This window comes from Canis lupus (assembly GCF_048164855.1).
Source record: "Canis lupus baileyi chromosome Y unlocalized genomic scaffold, mCanLup2.hap1 SUPER_Y_unloc_5, whole genome shotgun sequence".
NCBI lineage: Eukaryota > Metazoa > Chordata > Mammalia > Carnivora > Canidae > Canis > Canis lupus.
In genome coordinates, this window is record NW_027326473.1 from 459,488 (window position 1) to 474,540 (window position 15,053).

At 35.0% G+C, this 15,053-nt stretch overlaps 1 protein-coding gene across 6 annotated transcripts in view; it reads right to left on the reverse strand.

Moving 5' to 3' along the window:
* Positions 1 to 1,381: 1,381 nt before the first annotated feature.
* LOC140629711 (cullin-4B-like) overlaps positions 1,382 to 15,053 on the reverse strand; it is a 108,358-nt gene continuing 94,686 nt past the window's right edge. For 2 of the 6 annotated variants that reach the window (XM_072819284.1, XM_072819282.1), the window contains 2 exons: positions 3,349 to 3,501; positions 1,384 to 1,616 (listed from right to left, as the gene is read on the reverse strand). In XM_072819284.1, the coding sequence (XP_072675385.1) occupies positions 1,521 to 1,616; positions 3,349 to 3,501 (249 nt within the window). In that variant the 3' untranslated portion in view covers positions 1,384 to 1,520. Of the gene's footprint in view, positions 1,617 to 3,348; positions 3,502 to 15,053 lie in introns of all 6 variants that reach the window. The other 4 variants (XM_072819286.1, XM_072819287.1, XM_072819283.1 and 1 more) reach the window with 3 other exon arrangements.

Here is a 15,053-nt window from a genome sequence, read left to right on the forward strand (position 1 = left end):
GGAAAAATATTCCATGCTCCTGGATTGGCAGAATTAATATTGTGAAAATGTCAATGTTACCCACGGCAAATTACACATTTAATGCAATCCCTATCAAAATACCATGGACTTTCTTCAGAGAGTTAGAACAAATTATTTGAAGATTTGTGTGGAATCAGAAAAGTCCCCGAATAGCCAGGGGAATTTTAAAAGAAAACCATAGCTGGGGGCATCACAATGCCAGATTTCAGGTTGTACTACAAAGCTGTGGTCATCAAGACAGTGTGGTACTAGCACAAAAACAGACACATAGATCAATGGAACAGAATAGAGAACCCAGAAGTAGACCCTCAACTTCGTGGTCGACTAATATTTGACAAAGCAGGAAAGACTATCCACTGGAAGAAAGGCAGTCTCTTCAATCAATGGTGCTGGGAAAATTGGAGAACCACATGCATAATAATGAAACTGGACCATTCTCTTACAGTGTACACAAACTCGAAATGGAGTAAAGTCCTAAACGTGAGAGAAGATTCCATCAAATCCACAAGCAACACCCTTTTGAACTTGGCCACAGTAACTTCTTGCATGATACATCCATGAATACAAGAGAAACAAAAGCAATAATGAACCACTGGGACTTCATCAAGATAAGAGGCTTCTGCACAGCAAAGCAACAGTCCACAAACTAAAAGACAACCTACGGAATGGGAGAAGATATTTGCAAATATTATATCAGATAAAGGGCTAGTATCCAAGATCTATAAAGAACTTAGTAAACTCAACAGCAAAGAAACAAACAATCCAATCATGAAACAGGCAAAAGACATGAACAGAAATCTCACAGAGGAAGACATAGACATGGCCCACAAGCACATTAGATAATGCTCCGCATCACTGGACATCAGGGAAATACAAATCAAAACCACAATGAGATACTACCTCACACCAATGAGAATGGGGAAACTTAACAAGACAGGAAACAACAAATGTTGTAGAGGATGTGCAGAAAGGGGAACCTTCTTGTACTTTTGGTGGGAATGTGAACTGTTGAAATAAGTCAATCGGAAAAAGACATTCTATGGTCTCATTCATTTTCGAAATATCGAAATTATTGAAAGGGAATAAAGGGAAATAAGAGAAAATGAGTGCAAATATCAGTGAGGGTGACAAAACATGAGAGACACCTAACTCTGGGAAATGAACAAGGGCTAGTGGAAGGGGAGGTGGCTGGTGTTAGGGTGTCTGTGTGATCGGCACTCAGCAGGGCACTTGGCAGGATGAGCACTGGGAGTTATGGTATATGTTGACAAATTCAACTCCAATAAAAAAAATAAAAATAAATACAAAAATAAAAAGTTGTCGTTCAGAAAGTTGTGTATTTTAAAATTGAAAATGTTGATGAAAATTTTTATTCTCCACTTTTATTTTTAATGTATTTTTATTCAAGTGTTAATGGAATATTTTAATCAATTAACAGGACTGTGAGCCACCTACTAAATGTAGGAATAGTGGTAAGTATTCAAGTTAAGGCCAGAGCTTCATGCAATATACTTGTACTGGTTTGGATTTTCTTTATCTCTTTCCATGTAGTCTCTTTCAATTAACGATTCTATTCTCTTCTTCAGATCAGAAGGCTATAAAATAAAGTAAATTATTAGGATTAATAAGTGATTTAACAATATTTTCTGTTCCCTCCTCAAATACAAAAAAACAAATTATTTCATTTCATATATATATTTTTAATATTTATATTTCTCAGCAAGCAAATTTCTTAACTAAAACAAATTACTACCATAAAATCTACACAACATAAGAAAAGTACTAAATAGGAATACAGCACAATTAATACATAAAGAATAAAACAAAAATGCAACTCGACTGCATTTGGGAAAAAATCATACTTTCAGTTTCTTTAATAACTTCTGCAGAGAAAAATAAGTTATATTCATTAACTAACCACTGCCATAGAACAACAGCTAATACCTTCAAGACAACTGTTTCTCTTAGGCACGTGTTTAGTGGATATGGAGGCTGTACTTATTAGAAGGCTCATAAAAAAATAATTCCACACTAAAGTACCCAAGTGAGCCATGGGTAGAGAATCCAGAAAGACTTAAAAAGTAAGTATTTTTACTTCAAAGAAGACATAGCTTTTAAATTTAAAAAATCAAGAGTACAAAAAATGGTTAACGTAGTAGGACATGTAACCTTTCCTAGGAACTTACTATACTTCAGGCCACTTTTATGTCTTAATAACGCTAGAATAAATTGTTAATTAAAATTATCATTTTCCATGAGAAGTTTACATAAAACATTTTATGTAAGTTTGCAAGAGTCACAAAAAGAGGACACAGATGAAATAAGATAGGACTGAAATCCTAGCTAACTGTGAGAAAAAAAAGAAAGAAATCCTAACTGACAAGCTCCAGACTTTATAAGATAAGCCATACATTAGTCTAGAAATCGATATATTTTGTAGCATATATATTTTGATTATTTAGGATATACAAAAAATCTATAAGCAATTTTTTCACTTTATTTTGAGTACAAAACATTGATGATTGTTTGAAAAATTTTTTTGAAATTTCCTCCCAAAATTTATTCCAATACCTAAACTGTAAGAACCAAACAAAATACCTGTAACTGTTTATAAAAAGACCTCTCAACTTTTAAAACCAAGAATTTGCCAAATACTGCTATATAATTGTCTAGATTGTAATATTTATTTTTTTTAATTTTTATTTATTTATGATAGTCACACAGAGAGAGAGAGAGAGGCAGAAACATAGGCAGAGGGAGAAGCAGGCTCCATGCACCGGGAGCCCGATGTGGGATTCGATCCCGGGTCTCCAGGATCGCGCCCTGGACCAAAGGCAGGCGCCAAATTGCTGTGCCACCCAGGGATCCCTAGATTGTAATATTTAATACATCAGCAAGATCAATCTTTATAAGAGGCAAAGATAGAGAAAAAAGACTATCATAATGAGACCAAAGGCCTCTCTGATAGTAATTGGGAAGTGTTCAGTTACAAGCAATAGAAAGAAAATCAACTCTTAAATGTATTCTATACAGGTAATACATCATGGAAGAGCATCTACATCATGGGAGGTACAGTAAAAATATTAAAATTGGATCATGAAGTTAATTTTTCTTTTTTGTTACTTTTTAAAATGTTATAATTTATTGTTTATAAAATTGATACAATCAATAATTTAATAAAGCATAACAAAAAAAGGAACATAAGTATATTCTACTCACTATGCTAATCACACTGACATAGTACTCACAAGATATATAGTTTTATTTAAAATTACTTAATAAACTTAAAGTACTCAATGCTACTGAATTTTTGGTAGATTTCTTTACCTTTAGTGTAAATTTTAGCTGATTATACAATTCTGAGAGAAGTACATTATGGTTAAGTGTTTTCCTTATCTTCATAATGCGAACAATTGCAGCATCAATCTGATATTGTCGGTCTTGGAAAACTCTTTGTGTGGTGATAGTATGTTCCTCTATCTAATAAAAATAATTAAAAGATAAAATGGTAATACATAAAATTTCAAAATAACCAGGTTATGAAAATTAAAATTTGAAAGATAATTTTTGTAGAGAGAACACAAAACATGTATAATTCATTTTTGCTTTTAATGGAAATCTTTTATATAGTATCCTTTTGAGATTAAGTTTTCATTAAGTCATCCTCAATTTTTAGTCTCCTTTTAACCAGAAAAATTAATAGGAAACCATGTGGCTATGATTTGAATTTCCAGTTCTTTTAAGATAACTGTGTGTTCTTTGGTCAAGAACTCTCTCTTGTGGTTCTATGCTACCATGTTTCAAGATACCATGTTTAAATGTCATGTCAAAGATACAAAGTAAAATTTATCTTGTGTGCATAAAATTAGTCCATCAATAATTTATTCAAGTGTAAGTTAATTTTTCTATTCTTCACATTCAATTGTTTATTTTCAGAGACTTTCTCATTTTAGCCTCTGACAAATATAAAAAGACATGTATAACTTATTTTTTAGTTTTATAGTATATTCTAAAAACATTGAAAATTCTAACTTCAAACTTTTTCCATATTTTCTTATATTCTAAACCTTCAATAGTAATCTTCCAAATCACCTGAGTTTCCAGCTACGATATATAATCTTTTTCACTGCTTTCTAGGATGCAAATTCCAAATAAAACTTCCAAATCCTCAAAGAAGAATGGCTTGCTTTTGATTTTTCAACATTTTCTGTATTTTTACTACTTGATGGTCTGTGTGTGCTTTCATCAATATTATTTGTTGCTCAAATGCTGTTTCTACTCTTCCCTTTTTAGGGTGATCTCAACTCTTCTTTTTCCAGTAAAGCTTTAAATTTACCATCTCTAATAAAGATACCTTCATTTATCAATTCTATTCTTCAGACATATATTTCCTTTTGAAGTGAAATGACAAACGTACAATTAACCACTTTTAAATTGTTTAAATGTTTAAAAAATTTTAAGTACATAGGCGGCAGCATTTAGCATACTCACAATGTTGTGCAACTATCATCAATCTCTGGTTTCAAAACAATGTCACCACTCTAGAAAATAGCCCATATACATTAAAGTAATCGTTCTTTACTCCCCATTCCCCATGATATGGTTACTACTACTCTTCCTACTTTATCTATGGTTTGCCTACTTTTCAAATATAACATGGAAAGAATATACAATAACGGACCTATTATGTCTGGCTTCTTTCATTTAGCATAATGTTTTTATACACAAAATATTTTTATACACATAAATATAATGCTTTTTTACACACAATGCATAAAAGATCAAACTCATGCCAAGTATTATCTCCAAACATAATAGACTCAACCTAGGAATCAATAAAAAAAATACATCGATATAAATAATAGACTTCTAAATAACCAACAGGTTAAGAACAAATCACTAGAAGGGGTGCCTGGGTGGCTCAGTCGGTTAAGCGTCCAACTCTTGATTTCAGCTCAGGTCATGATCTCAGGGTCGTGGGATCAAGCCCTGCATCTGGCTCCACGCTCAGCGGGGAGTCTGCTTGAGGATTTCTCTTCCTCTCCCTCTCCCTCTGCCCCTCCCCTCACGCACGTTCTCTCTCTCTCTTTTTCTCTCTCTCTGTAAAATAAATAAATAAATTTTAAAAAATAAATCACTAGGGAAAGTAGAAAATACTTAGAAATGAGTGAGAAAGAATACAACTAAAAATAAAACTATAGAATACTGTAGAGCAGTGTTCAAAGGCAAACTTAAAGGTATAAATGTACACATTTAAAAAAGAAACATCTCAAATCAGTAACAGAAGGAGCTCAAAAAAGAAAAGATAACTGAACTCAAGTCACTAAAAGGAAATACATAATAAAGATAAAGAGAGAAGCAAATGAAATATGTTTTGAATTTGAAATGAAAAAGTTTTATTGTTTCTCATTTAGTGGGTTTATAATTTTGCTTTTAAAAGAAGAATTTAGGCATCTCTTGCAATGATATTGGTGTCTTTTAGGATTGTTCCATAGAGGGCTTTCTCCAGTTTTCACAACCTTTCCCCTAAACTTCTACTTAGTGAGGTTTATGGGAGAAAAGTGTCAAGTTAATTTGAACTCCCTTTTATGTCTTTAGCTTCATGTATTCTATAATCTCTGAGTAATTTTATCAAACCTTAAGCAATTTGTTAAAATATAATATCCCCATGCATAGATATTATTTCCTCCTCAGACTAATATAAGTGAGCCAGTACTTGTGTTTTGTCTCTTCTGAGGTTCAGACTGCCCTACAAAGTCATCTTAGTTCAATAAAAGTGATTTTAAAAAACTATCCTGTTTGCTGCTGTTAAACTTACAAGGATTACAGGCCAATACTTCTAATGAGTATAGTCACAAAAATCCACAACAAAATATTAGCAAATCAAATCCAAAAATACACTAAAATAATCATATTATGGGACAAAGTAGGATTTACTTAGGATTGCAAGTGTGGTTCAACATCTGCAAATTAATGTAACAGAACATACGCACAAAAAAAGGATGACAAAAATCATGATCATCTCAACACAGGATGGAAAAGCATTTGACATTCAAAATCCATTCATGACAAAAAATCTCAATGAAGTAAACTTAGAGGAAATTTTATTTTATTCAATTTAAATATAATTTTATTATATTCAATATAATAAAGGTTGTGGATAACAAACCCACAGCTGACATCACACTCAAAAGTGAAGCTTTTTCTCTATGGTCAGGATGCTCTATCACTACTGCTGTTCAACATAGTACTGGAAGTCCTAACTGCAGCAGTCAAAAAATAAAAAAAAATAAGAGGCATCAAAATTGTAAGAGAAATAAAACTATCACTATTTACAACTAACATAATACATATGGGGAAAATGCTCAAGACTCCACCAAAAATCACTATATAAACTAAGTTATGAATTCAAGAAAGTGGGAGCCAGGCTATGCACTGCATTCTATTCAGTATTAACTACCAAAAAGAGAAATTAAGAAAAACAATCCCATGTACAGTTATACACAAAACACAAATAAAATAAAATGTAAGCAGTGAAAAAACACCAAGCAACCTGAATGAAATAGGACTAGAGGACTTGAACTTTTAAATAAACTGACAGATGGAACTAAGATGACACTAATATATTGAAAAATGTACCTTGGACTTGGATTGGAAGAACTAATTAAATTATCCCTTTTATCCAAAACAATCTACAGATTCAGTGTGATCTCTGCTAGAACACCAATGGCATCTTTCAGATAACTGGAAAAATAACCTTAAAACATAAAGCACAAAGGACAGTGAATGATCAAAGCAATCCCGAGAACTAAGTTCAAACTGAAGGTATCAGTCTTCCTTATTTCAAACTCTATTACAGAACTAGAGTAATCAAAGCAATATGATACTGGCACAAAAACAGGCACAGAATATGCAATCTAGGCAAAAACCCAAGTAACACAGGTAAATTAGTCTTTGGTAAAGGAGGCAAGAATATATAATGGGGGAAAAGATAGGTTCTTCAATAAATACTGTTAGGCAAACTGGATGCCTTCTTGCAAAAAATGAAACTAGACTACTTTAAGTCATATATAAAATAAATTCAAAATGGGTTAATAAGTTAAACACAGGCTAGAAGCTTCTAGAGGAAAACAAGTCAGGAAATCCCTGACATCAGTCTCAGCAATAATTTCTTTTGCTGGGGCAAGAAAACAAAGACAAAAATAAACAAATGAAACTACATTAAACTAAAAATCTTTTGTAGCAAAGAAAAATACCAACCAAATGAAAAGATATCATAGTGATTCAGGAAGACATATGCAAATGACATAAATAATAAGAGGCTAATATTCAAAATTTATAACTGATGTAACTGATATAACTTAGTATCAACCAACAACAATTCAATTAAAACAGAGCAGAAGGTGTCAACAAACATTTTCCCAAAAACAACATCCAGAGGGCCAACAGACACATGAAAAGATGTCCAACATCACTCATTATGAGAGAAATACAAATTAGAAACACAATGAGATACCATCTCACACCTGGCTATTATCAAAACCACAAGAAATAGCAAGTGTTGGTAACAATACAGAGAAAAGGAAACCCTCCTGAATGTTTGGTGGGAATCCAAATGTTGCAGTCACTATGGAAGTTCCAAAAAAATTTAACAATAGGACTTCCATGAGACCCAGTAATTCCAGGTCTGGGTATTTATCAAAAGAAAATGGAAACATTAATTGTAAAGACCATATTTTTATTGCAGCACTACTTATAACAGCCAAGATATGGAAGTATCCTAACTGTCCACCGACAGATAAATGGACAAAGAATATGTGGCCAGTGTGTGTGCATGTGTTTATTTCTCAAACATAAAAAAGCAATAAAATCTTGCTATTTGATAACATGGATAGACCTCGAGTGCTATGCTAAATGAAAAGATGAAAGAGAAATGAAAAGAGAAAGATGAGAACTTAATGATTTCCTTATCTATATTGGCATTTAAAACACATATAAACAAACAAAGGAAAACTGAAACTAACACACACAAAGAACAATTCACCAGGTACTAGATGGGAGGGGATGAGAGAATGAGTGAAATAGGGAAATGAATTTAACATGTGCAAACTTGCTAGTATAAAATGAACAAAACACGGTAATGCAATTTAGCAAAATATTATAGTAAATAATGTCAATAACTAGGTATGGTAATGGAATATTACTCAGCCATCAGAAAGGATGAATACCCACCATTTGCTTTGACAAGGATGGAATTGGAGGGTATCATGCTGAGTTAAATAAGTCAATTAGAGAAGGACAATCATCATACGGTTTCACTCATACATGGAATATAAGAAATAGTGAAAGGGATTATAAGGGAAAGAAGGGGAATTGAGTGGGAAAAATTAGAGACAAACCATGAGATACTCCTAACTTTGGGAAACAAATGAAGGGTTGAGGAAGGGGAGGTGGGTGGGTGGATGGGGTAACTTCATGATGGAAGGCACTTGATGGGATGTGCACTGGGTGTTATACTATATGTTGGCAAACTAAATTTAAATTAAAAATATTTTAAAAACCCAACTAGGTATGGTGACCAATCTTAGATAATTTTACTGTGGTGATCACATGGGAAAGCATATTATGCTGAATCATAATGTTGTGCACTTGAAACTAACATAACATTATATGTTCAATTACACTTTAAGAGAAAATAATTTACAAAATGGTTGAGAATTTAACATCTGAACAGAAACTTAGGACATCCAAGGTCATACAGCTAAAAGATCACCTAATTATATTTCATTCTAAAACAATCCTCTAGAAAACATTGTAATAAAATTGTCTAAATTACATACAAAGAGAGGTTCTCAAAAGCATCAGAGAAACAAATTCGGAAACTTATATGGTAACTCATTTGACCATCAGCAAAAGAGATACTTCATAGGCCAGGGAAGAGTGGGATAATATTTTTGAAATGTTAAAAGAAAAAAATTGAGAGCCAGAATAGTCCTTTGGCAAAGCTGTCCACCAGAAAATGAGAATATAAATACTTTCCCAGAGAAGCAAAAGCTGAGAGATTTTGCCACCATAAGGCTTGCTTCAACAAGGAATGCTAAAATAGGCTAAAGGGAAGATGGCAGAGTAGGAGGGTCCTGAACTCAACCATCCCATGTTTAAAAATAGGTATTATCAATAAAAACTGGCAGAAAGTGGTGCAGCCACTCTGGAAAAGAGCATGGAGGTTCCTCAAAAAGTTAAAAACAGAATTAGGTAATTACCCTACAATCCAGCAATTGCACTACTGGGTATTTACCCAAAAGAAATAAATATAGTGATCTGAAGGGCGACTTGTACCCCAATGTTTATCACAGCAATGTCCCCAATAGACTTTGGACAGAGTCCAGATGTCCATCAACAGATGAATGGATAAAGAAGATGTAGTATACATATACAATGGAATACAACTCAGCCATCAGGAAGACTAAAATCTTGCCATTTGCAATGACATGGATACAACTAAAGGGCATTATATGAACCAAAATAAGTCCAACACATGGATGGAACTGGAGAGTATTATGCTGAGTGAAATAAGTCAATCAGAAAAGGACAAAAATTATATGGTCTCATTCATTTGGGGAATATAAATATTAGTGAAAGGGAATAAAGGAGTGAAAATATCAGTGAGGATGACAGAACATGAAAGACACCTAACTCTGGGAAACGAACAAGGGGTAGGGGAAAGGGAAGTGGGTGGGGGGCGGAGAGGGGTTGTGGTGACTGGGTGATGGGCACTGAGGGGGGCACTTGGCAGGATGAGCACTGGGTGTTATGCTATATGTTGAATATAGCAAATTGAACAAATTGCTATATTGTTCAATATAGCAAATTGGCAAATTGAACTCCAATAAAAAGTAAATAAATTTAAAAAATAAGTCAAACAGAGGTAAAATAAAAAATTCACTCATATATGGAATTTAAGAAACGGAACAGATGAACATAGGAGAAGGGAGGGGAAAATTAAATAAGAAAAATCAGTGAGGGAGACAAACCATAAGAGACTCAACTATAAGAAACAAAATTAGAGAGGGAAACAAAATTAGAGAGGGAAACAAACCATGAGAGACTCCTAACTATGGGAAACAAACAAAAGGTTGAGGAAGGGGACGTAGGTGGGGAGATAGGGTGACTGGGTGATGGGCACTGAGGAGGGCATTTGATGGGATAAGCACTGGGTGTTATACCCTATGTTGGCAAATTGAATTTAAATTTTAAAAAGACAAAGCAAAAATAAAAAGAAAACAAAAAAAATTTAAAAAGAACCAAACTGAGGGTTGCTAGAAGGGAGATGAGTGGGGAATGGGATAACTGTGGGATGGACATTTAGGAGGACACATGTGACGAGCCCTGTGTGTTATATAAGACTGATAAATCACTAAATGTAACTCTGAAACTAATAATACACTATATGTTAAAGTGAATTTCAAAAGTTTTTTAAAAAGAATCAAAAAAGACTAGCAGAGCCAATTCCATGACGAAATACAGAGAGTTGCACCTGAAAGGTTACGGATGTCAGAAAGGTGGGGGATGCTGCGGGCAGGAGGGAGGCAATCGCAAGAGGAGCAGGCAGAGAAATGGGCCCTCCCACCTGGGAGCTCAACAGGGAATACTAATCCCATAATATTGGGTTTTAAACACCAGAGGGACTAAATTCCATTAGTTCATATAACCAGTGGGACTTGGAGCCTCGAGATTTGGAGGTTGGCTGATGTGGCACTGGGAGAGCTGGGCAGGCAAGTGACAGCTGGGTCACTCGGCTTAAGGAGGCAGAACCTGCATGGAGAGACAGCATACACGAAGCAGTTTACACAATGTCATGGGCCAATGGCATAGATCTGTTCAACTGATTTCAAAAACAAGGAGCTGGCAGCCCTACTATGCTCCCTCACTTTGCAACCTAGGCATGGAGATGCCTGTAGGAGAAGGGCTGCAGAGATGCTGGCTATCTGACCTGCTAATAATGCTACAACCAGGAGTTCTCCTTTCTGACTTTCTGAAAACATAGAAACAGACACATAGAGTCAAAGTAAGTCAGATGAACCTGTCTCAAATGAAAGAACAGAACAAGGCCACAGTCAAAGATCTAAGTGAAACAGATATAAGTAACAAAGCCTGATAAGGATTTTAAAGCAATGATGAAAAGAATAGTCACTGGATTCTGAAAAGTGGAGGACATCAGTGAGGCCATTAGCAGAGAGATGACAAAAACATGGCACAGCTGGAAGGGTCAATAAACAGAGTCTCACAATAAAATGTGAAACATGCTGGATGGAATGAACACAAGGATGGAAGAAACATAGGAAAGAATTAGTGACATAGAACAAAGTAACAAAGTAATCAGGCTGAACTAAAGAGAAAAACGGGAGAAAAGAATAGGTTTAAACTTAAATGAACAACAACAAAAACTAATGGTAATAGTATATCAAAAAGCACTAATAAATATGCAAAGTACAAAAAAAGAGCAAATATAAATTACTAAAGAAAATGAACAAACCATGAAAAAGAGAACAAAGGTTCAGAGATAATCTTTACATACAGCCAGACATGATAAAAATATATACATATCTATCAATACTTATTCTAAATGTAATTGGAGCAAGTACACATAGGGTGTCAGAATGGATAAAAACACAAGACCCATCTGTATGCTGCCTACCAGAGATTCATTTTAGACCCAAAGACAAATGCAGATTGAAACTGAGGGGATGCAGAAATATTTTTCATATAACAAGTTAAAATAAAGGCTCTGCAGGCAAACTAAACTTTAAAACAAAGACTGTAACAACAGACAAGAACACCATTTCACAATAAAGACAACATTCCAAGAAGCAGATATTAAAATTGCATATATTTATGAACCAACATGGGAGTACCCAAATATGCAAAAACAATAAAAAACATAATAATTTTAGGCAAGATGGAGGAAGAGTAGAGTCCTCCAAATACCCATCATTTGCTTCAACATGGATGGAACTGGAGGGTATTATGCTGAGTGAAATAAGGCAATTGGAGAAGGACAAACATTATATGGTCTCATTCATTTGGGGAATATAAAAAATAGTGAAAGGGAATAAAGGGGAAAGGAGAAAAATGAGTGGGGAATATCAGAAAGGGAGACAGAACATTAGAGACTCCTAACTCTGGGGAAAGAACAAGGGGTGGTAGAAAGAGAGGTGAGTGGGGTGTGGGGGTCACTGGGTGACAGGCACTGAGGGGAGCACTTGATGGGATGAGCACTGAGTGTTATGCTCTATGTTGGCAAATTGAACTCCAAAAAAAAAAAAAAAAGTAGGGTTCCTCACCCTTGTTTCCCTCTGTGACTGAGAGAGGTAGTACTGCCCGGGAACAGAGGCCTCACAGGGTAAACAGCTCCCACAGAGCCCAGCATCTGGCAGGGGGTGGGGCAGCTCCCCCAGGTGCAAACACCTGAGAATCACCACAGCAGGCCCCTCCCCCAGCTGGAAGAACAGGGAAAGAGCAAGTTCTTGACCAAGCAGCACTATAAAGCTCCAGGGGAAGTTGAGGGATTTATACTATATAGAACCAGAGAGTACCCCTCCCTTATTTCTCTTCCTTTTTCCAGTACCTGTTTTTAGATCAGACTGTAAATTTCCAATTTTGTTTTCTTTTCCCACATTAACTACAATATTTTACCACCTCTTCATTTTTAAGTTTCTTCCTTTTTGACTTTCATACTTCTACAATTACATGACTTAGATATATTTTGCAGTTCTAGTTCCCTTCAACATACCCAGTTTAATTTTGGGATAGAGATACGGGTTTTTGTTCTGTGTTTGTTTTCTCTGCCTCATTTCATCTTATAATGGCGGAAGTTAATGCCTTCTAAAATATGACCAGCATGCACCAAGAACCACGTGGTATACTGTGCTGGTTCATTCTGTGAGATTACATTTTCTATTCATTCTAATTCTGCCCCCTTCTTTTAACTCATTTCTGTTTTGGTGGTCAATGGTGGAGCTCTCTACAAGTATTTCTGGTTTATATACATTTGAGACTGAGCATCTTCTCACATACAGAACTTAATACACCCAGAACCAAAAGTATTACCCTCTACTACCTCACAGGTGGACTACATTCTCCCTACACTACAACTTACTCACCACCACCATCTCCCAACCCACCTTTTTTTCTCATTCCTCCCCCACCTTTACTTTTGCTTTTATATCTTTTTTTATCTTTTTCCTCTTCTTTTTTTGGGATTCCTGGCCTTCTATATTTTCTACTTTTCTTTAAAATTTGTTTTCACTTTAGTGGTCCCTTTGTTTTATTTTGTGTTCTGACTTTTTTTTCATTTCCAAGTCTCTGACCTCATCAGAATCATCTAGGGTGAAATTTACTTGGGTAGTGGTTCATATTTTTGATTCAGCTGGCTTATACACCTACTCTGCACTGGGCAAAATGACTAGAAAGAAGAAATCACCACAAAACAAATCAGAACAGTATTCTCTGCCACAGAATTACAGAATTTGGATTACAATTTAAAGTCAGAAAGCCAATTCAGATGCACAATTATAAAGCTACTGGTGGTTCTTGAAAAAAGCATAAAGGATTCAAGAGACTCCATGACTGCAGAACTTGGATCTAATCAGCAAAATTAAAAATCAATGAAATGAGATGCAATCCAAACAGGAGGTCCTAACAATGAGGGTTAACGACATGGAAAAAAGAGTGAGCGACAGACATTGAAGACATGCTGATGACAAGGAAGGAAGCTGAGGCAAAAAGAGAAAAACAAGTAAAAGACCATGAGGAAAGTGTAAGGAAAATAAATGACAGCCTCATTAAGAAAAATCTACATCTAATTGGGATTCTAGAGAGCATCAACAGGGCCAGAGGGCCATAAAGCATATTTGAATAAATCATAGCTGAGAACTTCCCTAATTTGGGAGAGAAACAGGCATTCAGATCCAGGAGATAAAGAGGTTCCCCCCAAAATCAATAAAAAACTTTCAACACCCTGACATTTAATAGTGAAACTTGCAAATTCCAAAGATAGAGACAAAATCCTCAAAACAGCAATAGACAAGAGAATTCTAAATTATATGGTGATAAATATTACAGTAACAGCAGACCTCTCCACAGAGACCTGAAAAGCCAGAAAAGGGCTGTCCTAAATGAGAAGACTATGCAGCAAAGAATACTTTATCCAGCAAGGCTCTAATTCAGAATGGAAGGAGAAATAAAGAGATTCCAAGATAGGCATAAACTGAAAGATTATGTGACCACTGAACCAGCTCTGGAAGAAATATTGAGGGGAACCCTGTATAAGAAAGAGGAAGCCCAAAGAAATAATCCACAAAAACAAGAATTGAATAGGTATTATGATGAAACTAAATTCTTTCTTTCAATAGTTACTCTTAAGGTGAATGGGCTAAATGATCCCATCAAAAGATGCAGGGTTTCAGAATGGACAAAAGCAAGACGATTGGCTGTCTACAAGAGACTCATTTGAAACCTAAGGACATCTCCAGCCTGAAAATGAAAGGGTGGAGAATCATTTACCATTTAAATGGTCCTCAAAGGAAAGCTGGGGTAGCCATCCTGATATCAGATAAATTAAAGTTTATCCCAAAGACTGTAGTAAGTGATGGAGAGGGACGCTGCATCATATTTAAAGGATCTATCCAAAAAGAAGACCTAACAATCATGAAGAGTTATGCCCCTACTGTGGGAGCTGACACGTACATTAATCAAGTAATAACCAAAAAATACGTACTTAGATAATAATACACTAAATAGTAAGAAATATCAACATGGCACTTTCTGAAATGACAGATATTCTAAGCATGACATCACCAAAGAAACAAGGGCTTTAAATGATACGCTGGACCAGATGGATTTCACACATATATACAGAACTTACCATCCGGATGTAAATGAATATACATTCTTCTCAAGTGCATATGAAACTTTCTCCAGAACAGACCACACACTGGGTCACAAATCAGGTCTCAACCAATACCAAAAGA